The sequence below is a fragment of the Phodopus roborovskii genome, unplaced genomic scaffold (assembly GCF_943737965.1).
Source record: "Phodopus roborovskii unplaced genomic scaffold, PHOROB, whole genome shotgun sequence".
Lineage (NCBI taxonomy): Eukaryota > Metazoa > Chordata > Mammalia > Rodentia > Cricetidae > Phodopus > Phodopus roborovskii.
In genome coordinates, this window is record NW_026126646.1 from 3,876,280 (window position 1) to 3,895,147 (window position 18,868).

The following is an 18,868-nucleotide window of genomic DNA, read 5'->3' on the forward strand; positions in this document are numbered from 1 at the left end:
TGCCTGCCCTACCTGTTGCTTTTTTTTTTGAGACAGGGTTTCTCTGTGGCTTTGGAGGCTGTCCTGGAACTAGCTCTTGTAGATCAGGCTGGTCTGGAACTCACACAAATCTGCCTGCCTCTGCTTCCCGAGTGCTGGAACTAAAGGCGTGTGCCTCCACTGCCTGCCTACCTGTTGTTTTAAGGGCTTTCCTCGCTGTGGATGACTTGTGCCCAGTCCTAATTGTTACTGTAGCAATTAAAGAGTTAATCTTAGGATAGGCTCCAAAGCTACAGAGAAACTAAACCCTGTCTTAAAAAAATAAACAAGTTACCTCTAGTAAGTGGTGGGAACTGGTCTCTCTCTCTCTCTCTCTCTCTCTCTCTCTCTCTCTCTCTCTCTCTCTCTCACACACACACACACACACACACACACACACACACACAGAGAGAACAGACTGAGTATGCTTTGTGAAAGAGTGATCTAACAGTTTGCCAGTAGGAAGTAGCTGTCCATAAAGATGCACAAATGTGTTTATATTTTGTGTGTATGAGTGTTTGCCTGGATGCCTGTCTGTGAATCACATGCCTGCCACACTGGTGGAGGCCAGAGAGGGAGCTGGAGTCCCTGGAACTGGAATTACAGACGGTTGTGAGTCACCGTATGGGTGCCAGGACCCCCACCCCATCCCCTGCAAAAGTGTTCTTATCACTGCGCAGTTTCTCCAGCTCAGCTTCTGTTTGTTTTTAAGACGGACTCTCTCTAAAACTTTGGATCCTCCGGCCTCCACCTCCTGAGTGCTGGGATTATAGGTGTCATATCACCATGCAGACACTGGATATTGTTCCTGAGAGACGTGTTTCTTCAATCCACGTGCTGATATGTTTAATGAGCATCTACCGTGGGCAGCATATTGTACCAGGTGTTGGACATAGAAGGGGACATGGTTAACCGAATGCACAAGTGAACAGGGCAATGACAAATGGTGTTACATGTAAATAATATTGCGATAAGGGGGTGTGATGAGGGTCAGGGGAGGGAGTGTGGTCTGGGGCCATGATAGTGAGCCAAGCAGAAAAGAACCCTGAACTAGAGACTTCGGAAGCCGGGAACATTCCTAGCAGAGGTAAAAGCAAGGGGAATGCTGGGTACTGGGAGCTCTGCTAGCACGCCTGGCAAGAGGAGGGGAGGGCAATGGTGTCAGCTCAGACTCGGGAAGAGCGAGGTGGAGAACTGACATGGCACTTAGCAGGGTGGCCAGGTGACCCCCTGTGGGAGCTGTCCTAGCAGCTGAGAGGTGTCTGGCCCAAGGGAGGTCTCTAGGGAAAGTGAGGAGACAGAGGACAACACTCAATGTTACACCCCCATGCCAGGCTTTGTGTAAGAGGGAGGGAGAGGGTGGTAGCTGAAGGAGCGTGGAGTCCTGGCCTAGGAGATGTGGGAGACTGGGCAGACGGTGACGGCCGGGTCCAGGGGGAAGGGGGGGTTGGGGGGAGGGGAGACCAGCAGGATGAATGGTGTTGTCTTCCATGAGTGACAGCTCTTCTAAAGCAGGAGGCACACATGCAGTCTGGTGCCAGAAGGTGGCTGCAGAGGCCGGATGTCTGCAGATTCTCCTCGGGTGGCAAAGGCAGTCATTAACCATGAGGAAAGGGTGGCAAGTCAGCCTAGTTCTAGTCAGGAGAGGCCACTGCAAATGCAGCAGGGGCAAGGCCCAGGGAATTTGTAGCTGAAAATAGGGTGAATATACGGTGAGTTTGGGCTGGTGAGATGGCTCAGAGGGTTGAAGATGCTTGCTGCCAAACTGATGCCGAGTTATACACACATACATCACACACACATACCACACACACACACACACACACCACACACACACACCACACATACCACACACACACACACCACACACACACCACACACACACCACATACACATACTATACACACACAACACACAAACCACATTCACCACACAGACACACATACACCACACAGACACACATACCACACACAGACACACACCACACACACATACACATGCACACACATACCACACACAGACACACACCACATATACATACACACACACATGCAGACACACACACACCACAGACACATACCACACATACACACACTACACACACACACCACATTCACCACACACACACCACACACAGACACATACACCACACACAGACACACACCACATACACACTGCACACACACCATCTATACCACATACACACCACATACACACTGCACACACACCACGCACAGACACATATACCACATACAGACACACATACCACACACACCATTTACACTACATACACATCACATACACACCACACACACACACACAGACACAACACACCACATACACATACACCACACACACATACACCACACACACATTCCATACACACATACATATACCACACACACTATTATTATTTAAAGCAGTTTCTTTTATTATTTTATTAATAAGAATGGTCGGGAGTCAGATATTAGAGTAAGAACTGATGGATCCACAGAGCAACTGAGGAGTAGTCAGCGACCTCTGTGCTTTCGTGTTTCCCGTTCATAAGGGCCCTTTCGATATTCCTCTTGTGTGTCTGTCTATCTCCTCTGAGTTGGCCAGGGAACACTGTGGTTCACTCTGGCCTGCTGAATGCCGACCCTGCCCTCTGAACCAAGGCCCGACTCCATTGGTAGTCTCGGAGCAACAACATAAACAAATCTTCCACAGCATTTCCCCCTTTTGACTAAATAAAATGGAAAGGTTTTAACATAACATAATAAAACTATGTACTATAGAAACAATTATCAGGTAAGAATTACATTCATGGGCTGGAGAGATGGTTCAGCCTTTAGAGCACTGGCTGCTCTTCCAGAGGTCCTGAGTTCAATTCCCAGCAACCACATGGTGGCTCATTACCATCTGTAATGAGATTTGGTGCCCACTTGTGGCCTGCAGGCATTCATGCAGGCAGAACACTGTACATAATAAATAAATAAACCTTGAAAAAAACGAATTATATTTACAATGTCCAGCCCGTTTATATTTGGCAAATTCAGAGAAAATATTCCATTATTTATCCTTGCTTGGTAAATCCAGTTTTTTTTTATTTTACAAAATTTACTTTCTAGCATATCTAAGTAAAACTGTAGCTATAAGCTATAATTATCTAGTCTTCAACCTCATCAGAGACCTGAGAAGGATATATTATTATCTTAGGGAACAGGAAGTGCAGCTCAAACAACTTCCAAAACTGTAGGAATGACAGAAATATCTGGCTGTCTGGGCGGTCGCCCCAGGTTCCTCTGCAATGTTGGGGCATCCATCTTCAGCCTACAGGCCTAGAATATCTGACAGACTTTTCTGTGAAGCTGGAAGCTTTGAAGGACTGTCCTGCCTTGTTTAATTTCATGTTCTGTTTGTCCAATTTGGACAGCACGCTGTCAGCAGTTGAGGCCAGGGCAGTGTCTTGCCCAATGGCTAACTTTGTCACAAAGAAAGAAAACTCCATAAGGAGGTTCTTTGATGCCCATCATCCTTGTTTGTAGTAAATTGGTGCTTCCAGGAGCGGACATTTTCATCATTATGAAAAGCCTTGTTATTAAAACACTTTAAATGTCGTATTCTGTGGGCCATTGAAGTGTATGAAGACCATCTATCTATTTAAAATATAACTGTTTGACCTTGAAAACATAACTAACATGACTAGAAGTTTGTTATAGATGACTAATTACTAACCTGTATTTCTTTATTATCCTAATAGCTTTCAAAAACTAGAACTTTACATTACATTTTAAATGAATGAACTGCACAGGCACAATACCTTAAACAAGAATAGAAACATATGTACAGGACAACAAAAACAACATTAAATTTGTATCAATGTACAGAAATACATTGTATTTACAATTTACCATTGTAAAATATTTGAGACTAGTAGTTGCTTTTCTAGTTTAAAAGTAGATCTAGTAATCTACCCTTTTATCGTATCATTCCTATATCCTCCCCCCCCCTTTTTTTTTCTTTTTAGAATGAGATCCCTGAATCTAATCTCCTTTGCTTAGTTTCCTCCCTGGCCATGACTAATAAACTTGCAACTAACTCCCTAAACAATGACAAACATCTATAATGCACCAAAAGACTAAAACCCATTCACCTCAACTCTCAGGAATGTGGGTGTCATGTTCTTAAAATTACTTTATGTTGTCTAGGAGTGATGGCATCTTAGGGGACCCTGAGAAAATTTCAATAATGATCAAGTTCTGGGAGAGCCGTCTGTGTGTGATGGGTAAGTGCAGGGCTTATCTGAAGTCCTCGCTGGAGTGGTCCATGAGGCTGGACCATCTCAGCTAACCCCCTTGAAATTGTTTTGAGCAGTTTGTAGTCCAGAGCTGATTTTTGGGAGGTGTTTGTGAGCTTAGTGGCGAAACTGCAGTCCAGGTAGAATTGTCACTGTGGGGCGCCATCGTTCTTTTAGAGACTTCAAAGGCCACTGTTAGGAATGGCCACTGTCCACTGGAGAAAATTAAACATTTTAAGTGTCATGTGCAGCATATCTCAGAGAGGTTAGAGGACCATACTCTATTAAATACACCTAGGGTATACAAACTTAAATCCTAGTCACCAGTTTCAGACCCAAACCGGAAATCATGTATGTACAGGAAGCTAGATGAAGCCTATTTCTAGAATTAGTTAGTACTCTATACAACCATTAATATTATGACAGGAAGTTAAGAAATATACTGTAGGGAGCTGTCCCAGCATTCTCCATTACAAGATGGCGCCTGCATCCAGCTGGCGTTGAGAGTAAACAAGTCAATGCGCAGGTGCAGGGTGATTTTCCCTCCCTTGGCCTCTGCCTCTCCCGTGGCATCATATGGGCCAATGGGCTGCAGCCAATCAGGAGGTGACACGTCCCAGGCGAAGGTTGTAAACCTATATAAGGGTTGGGTTTTGGATGTTTGGCGTCTCCGCTCTGTAAGCTTATGCTCTCCCTCTCAAGATGCATTAAAGCTTTACTGCAGAAGGATCCTGAGTGTGCCGCGTCGTTCTTGCTGGCGAGATGGTAGCGCGGGACAATATACATCTTATAAATGTTGAAGTAATATTTATACCTTAAGAAAAGTTTTAAAGAGTCAAAATAAAACAAAGGGTTATAAGATTAGTTGATGGGAGATGTCATTCTGTATGTTTCTCATACTGGTTAATGAATAAAGCACTGTTGGCCAATAGGAAAGGAAGATAGGAGGGACTAGGAGACAAGGAGGAAAGAGGAAGTTGGAAGGAGAGTTAAGATGGAGAGTCTGGAGAAAGCAGTATGCTGGCCGGCTCCCTGGTAAGAGAAATACATAGACCAATAGAAATGGGTTAATATTTACGACAGAGCTAGCCGATAAGAAACTAGTACCAGGCCAACAGATTATATCAAATACAGAGTCTCGGTGTGTTACTTGGGGCTGGTGCGGCAGTGGGACAAGACTAGGCGGCGGGCAGAAAAACCATACTCCTTACAATTAATGTCTATAGAAGAGTCCCTTAATTTTGTTTTTTCTTCAGTTCCATACCAGGTGGCTCTTTTGACATGAAGCAGAGATTTTGGGATTTTCCTTTAACAAACATGCTTGGGTTTATAGAAGGAGAGAGCTATGCTCCAACTCTAAAGCCAGCTTTAATTTTTAATTGAATTGGGACTATAAAAAGACTATTTGCCTTTTAGGTCTGTAGAGAACACCAGAAACAAACATTTGGAAAAGTTTATGAGACTTTCATCCTATAGGAAGTGTGTTATATCATTAGGCCAGTTTACTCTTTTTGGAGGGATAGTTTCTCTGGATGATCCATCCTTTTTCTTCAGAAGTCTCATGTGTCCCTTGGTCTTCAGATTCCTTAGTTCGATGCGTTTATTCTCCTGGGAAGACAAAAACAAAACCCTGCCCCAACCTTAACTTTTGGGAGTTTCCCTTCTTGGCAGGTTGAATGGGCACGCTGTTTGATGAACTATCGCCTCTCCAAATCAAATGATCTCCCCTGTTTGAATCCAATCTGTATCAATCAGGATGGTATCCACAGCTTCTCTTTTCCTGTGGAAACAAGAGCAAAACCTCTTCCACAGCATAACACATATCCTGGTTTCCATTCTGAGATTAACACATTCTTAATGTATACGGGCTGATTTAGTTCAGCAGTTTTTTCTATTACCCAATGTCTCTCTGCAGCTGTCATTCCTTTCTCACTAGCATTTAAAAAATTTAAAGTTAATAAAGCATTGTGTAATCTACTGCTGGGGGGGTCTTATTACCCCTTTCTGTTTATCAAGCATATCTTGTATAGTCCGATTAGATCTTTCTATAACTGTTTGTCATGGAGAATAGTGTGGAATACATATAATATGCTCTATGTTATAATATGCAAAAATTACTAGAGACATATGCTGGGACATTGTCAGTCTTAATTTGTACAGCTATTCCCATAATGGCCATAACTTGTGATAAATGTGTGATTACAGAATCAGGCTTCTCAGACTCAAAGGAGTTGACCATTGAAATCCTGAATATGTATCTATGGCATAGTGTACATATTTTAATTTTTCATCCCTTTGAGTACCCTTTGAGTTACTTCCTGCAGGTAGGGGAGTTTGGTTACACCATGAACAAGTAGGACATTTCCTGATAATTTCCTTGGCTTGTTGCCAAGTGATAGAAAAATCTATCTTCAAACCTTTGGTGTTAACATGGTGTTTCTTATGAAATTCTGAGGCTTCTAGAACATTTCCTATCAACAGCTGATCAATTTCATCCTTACTTTATGCTAGAGGGCCTGGTGGACCCATATGGAATGTGATGTGTGTTATATACAAGGAATGATTTCTATTGCTGATTATTTGTTGTAACTGAATAAATAACAAAGTTAATTCTGAATCACATGGAGCAAGTTCAGTGGTTTCAATATGTAGAACAACTCTCTCTCTGCATATTGAGAGTCAGTAAGTGTATTAAGAGATTCAGGAAAATATAATAATACCATGAGAATAGCATGTAATTCTGACTTTTGAACAGAATAATAAGGACTTTGAATCACTTTACTTAAATTTCTTGACTTGTAACCTGTCTTTCCTGATTTATTTGCATCAATGTAGAATGTAGGGACTCCAGAAATTGGTGTTCCTTACACAATGTGAGGAAGGATTAAATTAATTCTTTTAGTAAACTGAAGTCTCTTGCTTTTGGGATATTTGTTGCTAATCTCTCCCAAGAAGTTACTGCAGGCTCTTTGCCAGTGTTCATTTTCTGCCCATAATGAGGAAATTTCAGTATTAGTAAAAGGTGCCACAATCTCTGCTTGGTCTATTCCTTTCAGAATCAATTCAGACAATTTTTCTACACAGGTCTTTATTTTTTTTTTTCTCTGTGTGGTGAAAATATCCATTCTAAGATGTTATCTTCTCTGTGCATAAGAATTCCTGTAGGAGGATGCAGAGAGGATAGAATGACCAGGACACAATCCAGCTCTGGATCCAAGCAGTCTCCATGTGCATCCTGTAGATCCTCTACCAAAGCCAACTCTCTCAGCCTCGGCTGACAATTTTCTTGGAATATTTAAGTCCTTATCACCTTGTAAAGTTTGAAATAAATTACTTAGCTTTTGAGTTGTTAATCCAGTTATGGGTAGTCAGTTAATGCCTCCCAGCAACTTTTTAAAATCAGTAAGCATTCATAATTGACCTCTCCTGACTTGTACTTCCTGGGGTTGAATTTTCTGTAAACCTATCTTATGTCCTAGGTAATTAATAGATTCTCCTCTTTGTGTGTGTGTGTGTGTGTGTGTGTGTGTGTGTGTGTGTGTGTGTGTGTTTTAGGAGCAATGTGTAATCCCCAATAAGACAAAAGTTTCTTTACTTCTTCAAACCTTTTTTCTAAAATAATTGTGTATGAATCAGCCAATAAGATATCATTCATATAATTGTAAATGATAGATTGAGGGAACTGTTTATAAATTGAAACTTTTCTCTGTCATGTTCTTGTAAAGGTATAGTAAAAAGCAGTCTTTTAAGCCAATCACTATAATAAACCATGCTTTAGGTAATAGAGAATCAAGGGAATTCCAGGCTGTGAAGAGCCCATTGGCTGAATCACCTCATTTACGGTTCATAACTGACTGTAACTGCAGGTCTAGAGGACCCAATGCCCTCTTCTTGTCTCCAAGAGCAGTGTACTCACACGCAATACCGCTCCCTACACACATAATCTAAATTTGTTTTTTAAAAATGCTAAGCTCAAGATGCATTTGTCATTTTAAACCTATTGAAAACCAGTGTCCCGGGCTGGAGAGATGACTCAGAGGACTGGAGAGATGGCTCAGTGGTTAAGATCAAGGCCGCTCTTCCAAAGGAACCAAGTTCAAATCCCAGCACCCACATGACTGCTCACACCTGTCGGTAGCACCTGGATACATGCAGGCAAAAAACAGTGCACTTATAAAAAAATGAAATGACTCAGAGGTTAAGAACACTCTGTTCTTCCAGAGGTCCCGAGTTCAAATCCCAGCAACCATGGTGGCTCACAGCCATCTGTAATGAGATCTGGTGCCCTCTTCTGGCCTGCAGGGATACATGCAGGCAGAACACTACATAATAAATACATAAATAAATCTTAAAGAAAGGAAGGAAGGAAGAAAGGAAGGAAGGGAGAAAACCAGAGCTCAGGGCCCAGCATCCTGGAGTGTTGGTGGTTCAGCCCTTGCAGTCTGAAGGCAGACTGTGTCTTAGCAAGGGAAATCATGAAAGAGCCCGATGACTCTCTGACCATTGTGTAGTCACCAAAGGAGGGCACCAGAGTCTGGTCTAACTAATTCCATTTTGTTCTCCTTTGACTCATATGTCTTCCTCCTAAGACACTGTCTCTCCTGCAGTTACGTTGGATTGCAGAAGAAAGCCAGATTGGTAAACACCTTTATGATAGGGGTCCAAATGTACTCCTCAAGCAAGAGTGAACCTTGAAGGATGGATCAGCCCACCCCACAAAGAAAATCACCTGTGATGTGAGGACCTTGGAGCACGAGTCATCTCATGGGAACTGGACTATTTCTCTCAAGCCAGGACAGCAGCTGCTTTCCCAGAGTTCCTCGTCATTGATCAGAGATGCTGATCAATCAATCAGCCACCCCACCCCTGGCTGAGATGATCTGCTCCATCAGCTACTTAGAAACAGACTTGGATTCACTGGCTCCCTTTATCTGTCTTCCCAACACAGCCATGTTGATTGAAGGGCCTTTCGTCATTATTTGTCTCTTGCGAGTGTATTGGGCAGGTGAGTGTCTATACTGTTGGAGCTTCTGGAGCTTGAGGCTTCGGCCTAAACAGATCACATGTTGAACGTTCCTAAGCTAGGGGCTGAACTCCCTTTCTCTCTCAGTAGTAATCCTCCTGCCTCAGCCTCCCGAGTGCTTCAATTACAGGTATAAACCACCATCTCCAGCTTTTGTTGGTGGTTTTAATAGAAAATTTAGGGAATTGTTTAACTTTTTTCATGACTCTCAACATGGTTCAGAGGGGGAAAGATACCCGTTATAGAACCTGGCAGATGGAATTTGATCCCCAGCACCCACGTAGTGGGAGGTATAACCCTCGCCTTCAGATATGAGAACCCTAAACTTTGTTCTTTACCTCCACACGAGTGTGGTGTGCCTTCCCCACCAAACCTGACATTGTGACTTCTTGGGAAGGGGGAGGGCTGACTCCTGCAAGTTGTCTTCTGACCTCCACATTGTAGCATGTACACACACACTCACACACACACCATATACATTCGCACACACACAGGCACCTCACAAAATGATGCTAAAGATGTGTTGGACTGACTTTATAATTATTCTGGAATACATGCAGTCTTCAAGCTGAGGCTGAACATGCCCCATAGCCCTTCTGAGGAGCTGAGATGCAGACATCTGAGGAGGGATACTGATTATCTGGGGGTTATCATGGAAAAGGGAGATCTGTTTCTGCAAGCATTGAAATAACTGCACATCACTGCTGCTCCCGGAATGTTCCAACTGTCGGCGACAGAATGAAGCAAGACTAGGTAATACCAAAAGGCATGGAGGAAGCATTAAGTATTTATTTATTTCAAAGTCATTTCTTAATAGGGCTTAACCGGGAGTGGCTGCCAAAGCAGAAAAGTTTACAAAGCCCAGTCTCAGCATTGCAAAGGCAAGAACAAGATGCCCCTGGGTATGCTAGTTCATCCCTGTAATCTCAGAATTTGGGAGAATGAGGCAGGAGGATTGCTGAGTCAAAGGCCAGCCCGGGCTATAGAATGATATAGAGTGAGGTTCTGTCCCAACCACACCAAACCAAAAACAAACAAACAAACAGACAAACAAAACAAACCGAAGGTAATCAAACCAAACAGGGCAGAAAAGAGCAGGCTGCTCTGAAGCCTGATTAGCATCAGACAGACTTTAAACCTGACCAGTCAGCATGGTGTGTTTCCTTCAAGTCAAGACCAGGCTTTTGGGGAGTCCAGGCAACAGAACTGGATTGTGCAGCGATCACAATTCAGGATCCCAGTGGACAATTCCCTACGAACACCCTGCAGTTCTAACACTGAGGCTCCCGTGTTGCAATTGTGACAAGCTGACAGCCAAGATTAGCCATCATAGGTACATTGCTGCCTCAACGAGAAGTTATTTATTTACAGTTTTGCATATGGGTGTTCAGCCTGCGTTTATGTTTGTGCGCTACTTGTGTGCCCTGTGGCAACAAAGGCCAGAGGAGGGCATCGATCCCCTCAAACTGGAGTTGCCATTTTGGGTGCTGGAAGGAAAACCCTCACTTTGTTACATGGGGTGGGGGATCTAGAAGGCAGAGGGCGCCAGATGAATTTGTGGGCTCAAGCTGGAGCGTGCTCCTGGCGGCAGAAGGAAGGCCAGTCACCTGGGTGACATAAACTTCCAAGCGGGGCGTTTCTTTAGGACGATGAGATTTGGTACTGGAGGGTTTTGTTTTCGTTTTTTAAGGATTTGACTATTTACACTGTAGATACTGTAACCCAAGCTGGCTTCAAAGTAGCTACGCTCCTGCATGGGCATCCTCCTGCCTCTGCCTGCCGAGTGGTGGGTTTACCGGCGTGAGCCACCCAGTCTGGCGGACACTGGGAATTCTAATTTTCCTCTGTGGTCACTGTGTTCGATTCTCATCTGGCCAGCTGGTAATTTCCTGTTTTTTTTTTTTTTTTTTATTTTTCCCCGAGACTTTTAAAGGAAGCGCTCACCCCTTATTTTGTCTTTGGGCCCGTCCGGTCTCCCTCCCGTACTTCGCAGTGGGACAGTCCATCTGGACTCCTCCCTTTCCCGGCAGCCGACTTCGGCCCGGGAAAACCAATAGCTGGCCGATCGTTACCTAGGCGCCTGGGGAGCGGCAATCTAGAGGCAGGGCTGATCGATTAAAGCTGCCTGGCTCCTTACGTGCCCCGTGCGCAGCGGGCTCTTCGCGCCTGCGTAGTGCGCCCGCCTCCCTTTCTGCCTCCTCTGCCGCCATGGCGCCCGTGGTTAGTATGGCTCCGCGTGAGGCCGCGGCTCCCGGAGCGGCACGTGGGCCTGGTGCGCCGGCTCGGGCTCGGGGCCGCGTGGGGGACTGCGCCCTGCAGCGTCAGGCCGGGATGGCCTGGCCTAGCGGGCGGGCCGGAGGGGGCCGCGGCCGCGGCCGGGCCCAGCACGTTGTGGGCGGAGGAGGCCGCGGCTCGAGGCGGGCGGTCGGTCGGTCGGGGGCGTCGGCAGTGCTCGGGGTGGCCGATCGGGCTGCTGCACGGGCCCCGCGGGGACGGAGGCGCTGCGGGCATCGGGCCGGGTTCCTGGGGCGAGGAGCGGGGAAGACGGATGTGACCGGCCACACTGGGCAGCCGGGTGGAAGTGGCCCTGCGCGGGGTGGCCGGGTTTCAGAGGCGCGGTCGGGCATGAGGAGGACCCTTCCAGCACCCCTGGGGCAGGCAGGCTGCCTGCGTTCGGGTGCAGCTGTGTGCAGGTCCTTGCTGGTGCTGGGCGAAGAAGGCCCGGCTGCATTCTCCCGGCTGCGCCCAGGCTGAGCGGAGCCTTCGAGGCAGGCTCTATCTGGAGGTCGCCCGACTTGGACACAATGGTTCTAAGTGGCGCTTCACCTTTCAGTTGGGGCTCATGGTGTGTTTTCGGTTGTCTTCGTCCTTCTACCTTGGCGTTGTTGTGTGTTGGGGGTTAGAGTCCTGTTGGGAGCTTTTGGGGTCCATTGCGGGCAGGTCGTCTTACTGAGCTACCTATCCTTTGACGGGGTAGATTTAAAAAGCAGTCGTTTTGGTTGGCAGCAGGACACGTTGGAGATAACAGTTTTGTAGTTAACTGAAAAGTTGACGCAGGGTACAGTCGTGGATGGGAACGTGAAGAGAGGTGTGTAGTTGGTGGTTCGTGAGCTGCAAAACCTTTACGAGCAAAAATTCAGCTGAGTTCTTATAAGTTTCAAGGGTCGGTAGAGACGTTTGACGGGGAATGTCACTTTGTAAAAGTAAACTGGACCCTCCTCGGTTTAACGAAGCTAGGATGTTGTCGGTCATCCTCTCGCTGTTTCCTGAGAATGTCTAGGGATTAGGGAGCACGATGAAGTGCTTTAGTCTGAGATAGACGCCAGCGAAGGATTTCACAGTGACGGTGAATGCGCACAGCACTTGGATGCTTGTGTTTGCAAGTGAGTAGAAGGAAGCAGCATTTCTTGGGGAAACACTGGTACGTGTGCTGACAGACCTCCACGCTTGTCAAGATTGGGGTGTGTGGGGAGGTGGAGGGGAAAAGTGTTAACGATCCCCCTTCCCTTAGCATGTAGATCAAGTTGCCAAGTTGCATGGCACTCTTGAAGGGGACCATTCATCTCCTTGAGTTTGTACTTGTAAAGACTTTTATGCCTCGGACATGCTTTGTTTTTTTAGGGGGGGGTCTCTACCTGAGGCTTTACCTCTGTTCTCTGTACGCCCTTAGAAAAAGCTTGTGGCGAAGGGCGGCAAAAAAAAGAAGCAGGTTTTGAAGTTCACTCTTGACTGCACCCACCCTGTAGAAGATGGGATCATGGACGCTGCCAATTTCGTAAGTGAAACTCTTCCTCCGGGCTGGGAAGCACTGAGCTTGGGAAACCTCTTGGAGTAGAGACCTTGTAGGCAGTCGCAGACAAACTTAACCAGAGTTGAGCAGGCTATGGGTGCAGGTGACAGCTAGTGTTCTGTCTTCCTCCTTTCATGGTCTTGGGAGAATTGGGCAAACTCCGGGTGTCCAGTGCAGCTGTGCACTTTGTTGAGTTTATCTGTGGGGTGGCCCGTTCCAGACCCTTAGGCGATGGCAGCAGTGTTGAGCCCTGGGTGTGGGGTATGCTTCCTTTGATGTGTTTGCTGAGCTGTCTTTCCAGCTTGTCTAATACAGACCTGGTGGGTGCCTGTCTGCTGCATGTATGTCTGTCTGCACTGTGCGTGCAGTGCCCGTGGAGGCCGGAACAGGGCCAGGGCATTCTCTGGAACCAGAGTTACAGGGGGTTGTGAACTACCATGTTGATGCTGAGAACCAGTTAACTCCAGCCCTGTTCTGACTTTTTTGCCCCAGGTTTCCAGTCCCCCTGTGTCCCCTTAACCTAGACTTATTGTCTCTGCAGCCCCATTTTGGCTCTTGGGGCTAAGGCCTTTGTATGCATACATCCCCTGTTTACATTTGTTCTTCACATTCCAGAAGGTTAACTTTTGTCAAGAACAATCATTTCCAAAAAATTGAAAATTAAAACGTAAAAGATAAACTCTATAGCTTTTAGTGCAGATGGGATTACCCTTCTGTCTGACCTTGTGTGGGCACCTGCCCTGTCTGTGTCTTAGATGTGCCTCACTTGGCTCCTAAACCCTCTATCCAGTGACTTCTCCATGGCTTCGGTTCTTTGCATGTTGGTGGGTTCTTTTTTTGTTTTTGTTTTTGAGACAGGGTCTGTGTAACAGTCCTAGCTGTTCTGGAACTCACTGTGTAGACCAGGCTGGCTTTGAACTCACAGAAACTGGAATTAAAATTAGCATGCCATACCAACCCCGGCTTGGTGGTATCTTTTCTTAATGAAAAATTATCATCATCATCATCATTGCTGTGCATGGTGGTGCATGCCTTTACCCCAGCTGTTTGAAGGCAGAGACAGGTGGGTCTCTGAGTTTGAGGCCAGCCTGATGTGTATATACTGAGTTGTAGGACAGCCAAGCTACATAGGGAGACTCTGCCTTTAAGAAACAAAGCACTTTTTCTCTTTTTAATGTATGCCTACATATATTCTGTGTGCCACATGCATGCCTTATGCCCTTGAAAATCAGAGGAGGGTGCACGATCCCCTGGAGTTGGAATTAGAGATGGGTGTTGCGGCATGGGTGTTGGGAAACAAACTTCGTTCCTTCTGGGAGAGTGGAAGTCTCTCCAGTCCTTGGTGGCTGTTTTCTGTTTGTCATTTATGTGTTGGCCCTGCCTGGTGTCATCACTGTGGCCTCCCTCAGCACACTATTCCCTTTCTCACCTCTGCTAATTTCCCTTCTAGAAGATTTTTGCTAGTAAGGTCAGCTGTGTTTTTTGATCATTGCCCCACTGTAGTTAACGGTTTTGTATTGGAGTGTTAAAAAGAGCTGCAGATAATTCCCTTTTTTAAATTGTGCCAGGATTTGGCTTAGGACCTCAAACATGCTAAGTGAGCATTCTTAGCTGTCATTGAGCCACATCTTCAGTCCCTAACGTTGTAGCTCTGAGTTGAAAGGGACGTCATCTCATTGCAGTGGCAACAGAGCAAAACAAAGTCACTTTTGGACAAATTCCCAGAGCCTGAGGTGAATGGCTTGCCCTGGCTCACATGTGCTTTGCAGAGTGTGTCTGGGCTCATGAGTCCCTGTCGCTTCTGTGTAGCATGCAGGTGACTCCAGGCAGGTGTGTAATTGTTACATTGGTGTTTGTCTTTGCTCTTCCTACTTTCTCTGTAGTGCTGAGATCTCTGCTTCATGCCCTGTAGGCTCAGAGGTTGCTTGCAGCTTTGTATGTTCATATAAAGTTTGACTCTTGGTCTCCTGCTTAGTGTGGACCCTTTCTTTTTGTTGGTTTTATGCTGAGATGGGTAGGGTCTCACTGTGTTACCCTGGCTTACTCTTTACCCTTTGACCCTGAGGGTGCTGCCCTCTCAGCTCTCCGTGTGAGGCACGTTTCATCACGCGTGGACATGGGATTATGTTGAATAGTGCCATCTTCCTGAACTTATCTTGTAAGCTTTGTGGCCTAAGTCTGTCCTCTGGTAGTCAGACACACACCATGGCACATGCACCCACATACATCATGAGTACACACATCATTTAAAGACTGAAGTTTACGATACGTGTAGGGTAGCGTTGGGAAGGTGTGAACTCGCCTGCCCCCCCCCCCCCCACGGGCCAGCCGACTGTACTCACTGTTGGTTTCTGCAGGAGCAGTTCCTGCAGGAGAGGATCAAGGTGAACGGGAAAGCTGGGAATCTTGGCGGAGGGGTTGTGACCATCGAACGCAGCAAGAGCAAGATCACTGTCACTTCCGAGGTGCCTTTCTCCAAAAGGTACGGGCAGGGTCCCTTTTGCTGTGCAGCTGTGTAAAGGGTGGTGAGTGTGTGTGTGTGTGTGTGAATATTGCTACTGAGACATGCGTGTACATAAAATTGTATTTGTTTTTTTGGCTTTTTTGAGCTAGGGTTTCTGTGTAGCCCTGGCTGGCCTCGAAGTCGGAGAGCTATGCCTGCCCCTGTCTCTTGATACTGGAGTTTTTTTTTTTTTAAGGTTTGTGTTGTTATGTTTGTATATGCAGGTGCTCTGGAGCCCCGATCCCCTGGAGCTAGAGTTACAGGTGGTGCTGTTGCTCAGTGTGGATGCCAGGATCTGAACTCTGAAATAGTGCTCTTAACTGCTGAGCCTTCTCCAGGCCTATTAATAGTTAAGGGACTCAAACTTGGTCTATGCTTTATTAGTTTGTTTTTTTTTTTTTTTTGAGACAGGGTCTCTATAATGTAGCCCTGGCTGTCCTGGAACTCACAGAGATCCACCTGCCTCTGCCATTCCAGTGCTAGAATTAAAGGCGTGCGCCACCACACCTAGCTGTTCTTAAATTATTTGTTTCCACTGCTAATAGATCTTGGTGGTGAGAGCCTCCTGCCCCCAGTCTACTGTAGCTCAGGCTGGACTCAAACCCTGTGTAGCTGAGATTGGCCTTGATGCCTGCTCTGGTCCCCATCTTCTAAGAGCTGCCTTACAGGTGCATGCTGCCTTACTGGGTGAGAACATTCATTTCTAATTCCCATGGCACTGGGTGAGAGATCTGATGCCATCTTGGAGTCTTCCCTTGCCATGGGTGTGACAGGCCTATGATATTTGAGGGTGTGGCTGAAAATGGTGATACCTTGATTTAACGGTTGGACATAATTGGGCTTGGCTCCCAGCTAAGGTCTGTACAAAGCAGGGGTTCTCTGTTTTGGAGCCTATCCTGGGACTCCTGTAGACCAGACTCAGACTCAGAGATCCACCCGCCTCTGCCTCCTAAGTGCCCCACCACAGCCTTGGAGAAGCTTTTCAAATAGAGGGAGATTTTTAAAGTGCCGGGTGGAGTCTGCAGATTAGGACCTTGTCAGCTGGAGGGAAAGAGGCTACCATCTTGTGGCCTTTTTATTCACATGGTAGGATCCACCGTCAGCTGTGGTCTGACTGGAGTTTCCTTACCCTTTCAGAATTTGGGGGTGTTTCTCTAGCTCAGGCCTGCCTTGCCCTTGTGAGCCACTCCTGCTTTAGTTTCCCGGGCATTGGTGTTATGATTCCTACAGGCGCTAGGTGGCTTCCTTTTGGGGAGACTGAGAGTTGAGCCCTAAGGTTTGTACCCAATAGGTGTTATGTCCTCAGGTGCCACTGTCCTGTGGTCCCTTTTGTGTTTCATGTTGAGTTAGTTTGAGATGAGTCTTGTGAAGTTGCCTAGGCCAGCTGTGAGAGTCCTTGAATTTGGGGTTGTCCTGCCTCCGTTTCCAAATGCCTTGCCTGCTGACTTTGCTTTCTTAATGACAATAGTGTTATTTTTCTGAAACACCGAAGGGCGTTCCCAAGTCTAGGACACGTCTTTTCCTTGTCTCTGGTCCTGCTTTACTGTGAGCTTTGAAACGACCTCAAGTTTTGAGTAGAGCTGCACAGTGTAGGAAGACTGGCATCCCCGAAGGAAGTGAGATTACATGCATGTGCTGTCACGGCTGCCAGGAAAGACTGGGTAGAGCTCAACTCTGCATTGTACCTCCTGCTGCTGGTGAGGTTGTTGGTTATGTCTGGGTCCTTGTTGGTGAGCCACTGTTTACCCCTGCAGTACTCCTCAGTCTATAAAGACTGCTCGTCCTTTTCTGGGGGGGGGTGTTTGTTTTATTTTGTTTTTTTGAGGCAGGGTCTGTGTAGCTCTGGCTGTCCTGGAACTCCCTCTGTAGACCAGGCTGGCCTCGAAGAGATCCCTCTGCCTCCTGAGTGTTAGGATTAAAGGCGTGCACCATCAAACACCCTTTCCCCTGGCAAAGAGCAGGTATCTTGAGGCCCATTTTGTAGTGGGAGAAACTGGGGTGTAGTGACATTAATTTGCAAACAGGGTTTGTGTGTGGCCTGGTCTCCTTCGTGGCACTGGGAAAGCTAGCGTCAGGATTTGCCTGGCATCTTCACTAGTCAGATGTAGACAGTGGAAAGAGCAGGTTTTGAAATGCTAATTCAGCAAATGCTAAGGCAGCAAATAGACAAAGATGACAGTATGGTCGAGAGGTAGCTCAGGTGCGGGGAGTGTTGGTCTGGCATGTGTGGAGCACCGTGGGTTTGACCCCAGCAGAGGCGGGAAGAAACCTGATGAAACTTGAGGCAAGACAGATCATAAGCTTGCAGTCTCAGACTGAGCTCCGTGGATAATTTGAGCCCAGAGTTGGTAAATAGCCCTGACAACCCCTATCTGCTACCTCAGGGGCATGCAGGAGGATGTGGAAAATGCTTGGAGCTGGTTGGGAGGTTAGTGGTTCTTAGAAAGGTGTTAAGACGTGTAATTGTCAGTTTACCACTGTGACCATTTTGTAGGTGATTGCTGTTGTTTAGGGGCCAGCTGGTGTGCACTAATGCGTTCCCACTTTGATTGCAATTTAGGGTTGTGTAATAGACATTTGTTAGAGTTCTGGCTTGGTGTACTTGGCCTGTCCTTGTTTTGAAAGGCTGAGAAAACATGTAAAATGGTTTAATTTTATGAAGTTGAAATGTTTCAGAATATAAGGAAGTCACCAGTCTAGTGTAGTTCTTAAGTGTTTTTCTCTGCAGGTATTTGAAATATCTCACCAAGAAATACCTGAAGAAGAACAATCTTCGAGACTGGTTGCGCGTTGTTGCCAACAGCAAAGAAAGCTATGAGCTGCGCTACTTCCAGATTAACCAGGATGAAGAGGAGGAGGAGGACGAGGATTAAGACGCATTGGTCTGCAATGTTTTGTATCAATTCATAAATAAAATTTAGGAACCAAACCCGTGGTTTATCATTGTTATCTGCAGTGTGGGTTGGACAGGACATTGGAAATGACAGGGCCTGGGATTTAATTGTCTGTTCATTTGTATATAGACACTTCTGCTGGAAATGTCAGTTCTCAGTGCCCAAGCAGAGCTAGGCTGAGGGGCCCACTTCTGACCGGAGCGCTGGATCAGAGAGGTAGGCTGTGCAAGGCAGCTAAACGGGCTTAAAAAGCCTGCCACTTGCTTTTATCAGTGTCTGTTGAAAGGTTGAGAAATAGTGTGGTGTTCCTTATTAAAAGCAGGTGGTATCTTTGTGGGACTTTGCTGGGAAAATGACAGTC

General features: G+C 46.3%; 1 protein-coding gene across 1 annotated transcript; it reads left to right on the top strand.

The window, feature by feature from the left end:
- Positions 1 to 11,408: 11,408 nt before the first annotated feature.
- Positions 11,409 to 18,542, top strand: Rpl22 (ribosomal protein L22). The gene is made up of 4 exons (XM_051173939.1): positions 11,409 to 11,540; positions 12,991 to 13,095; positions 15,468 to 15,592; positions 18,342 to 18,542. Exons 1-4 carry the CDS (start codon positions 11,529 to 11,531, stop codon positions 18,484 to 18,486), a joined length of 387 nt encoding a protein of 128 aa, XP_051029896.1. The 5' UTR covers positions 11,409 to 11,528; the 3' UTR covers positions 18,487 to 18,542.
- The last annotated feature ends 326 nt before the right edge of the window (positions 18,543 to 18,868 follow it).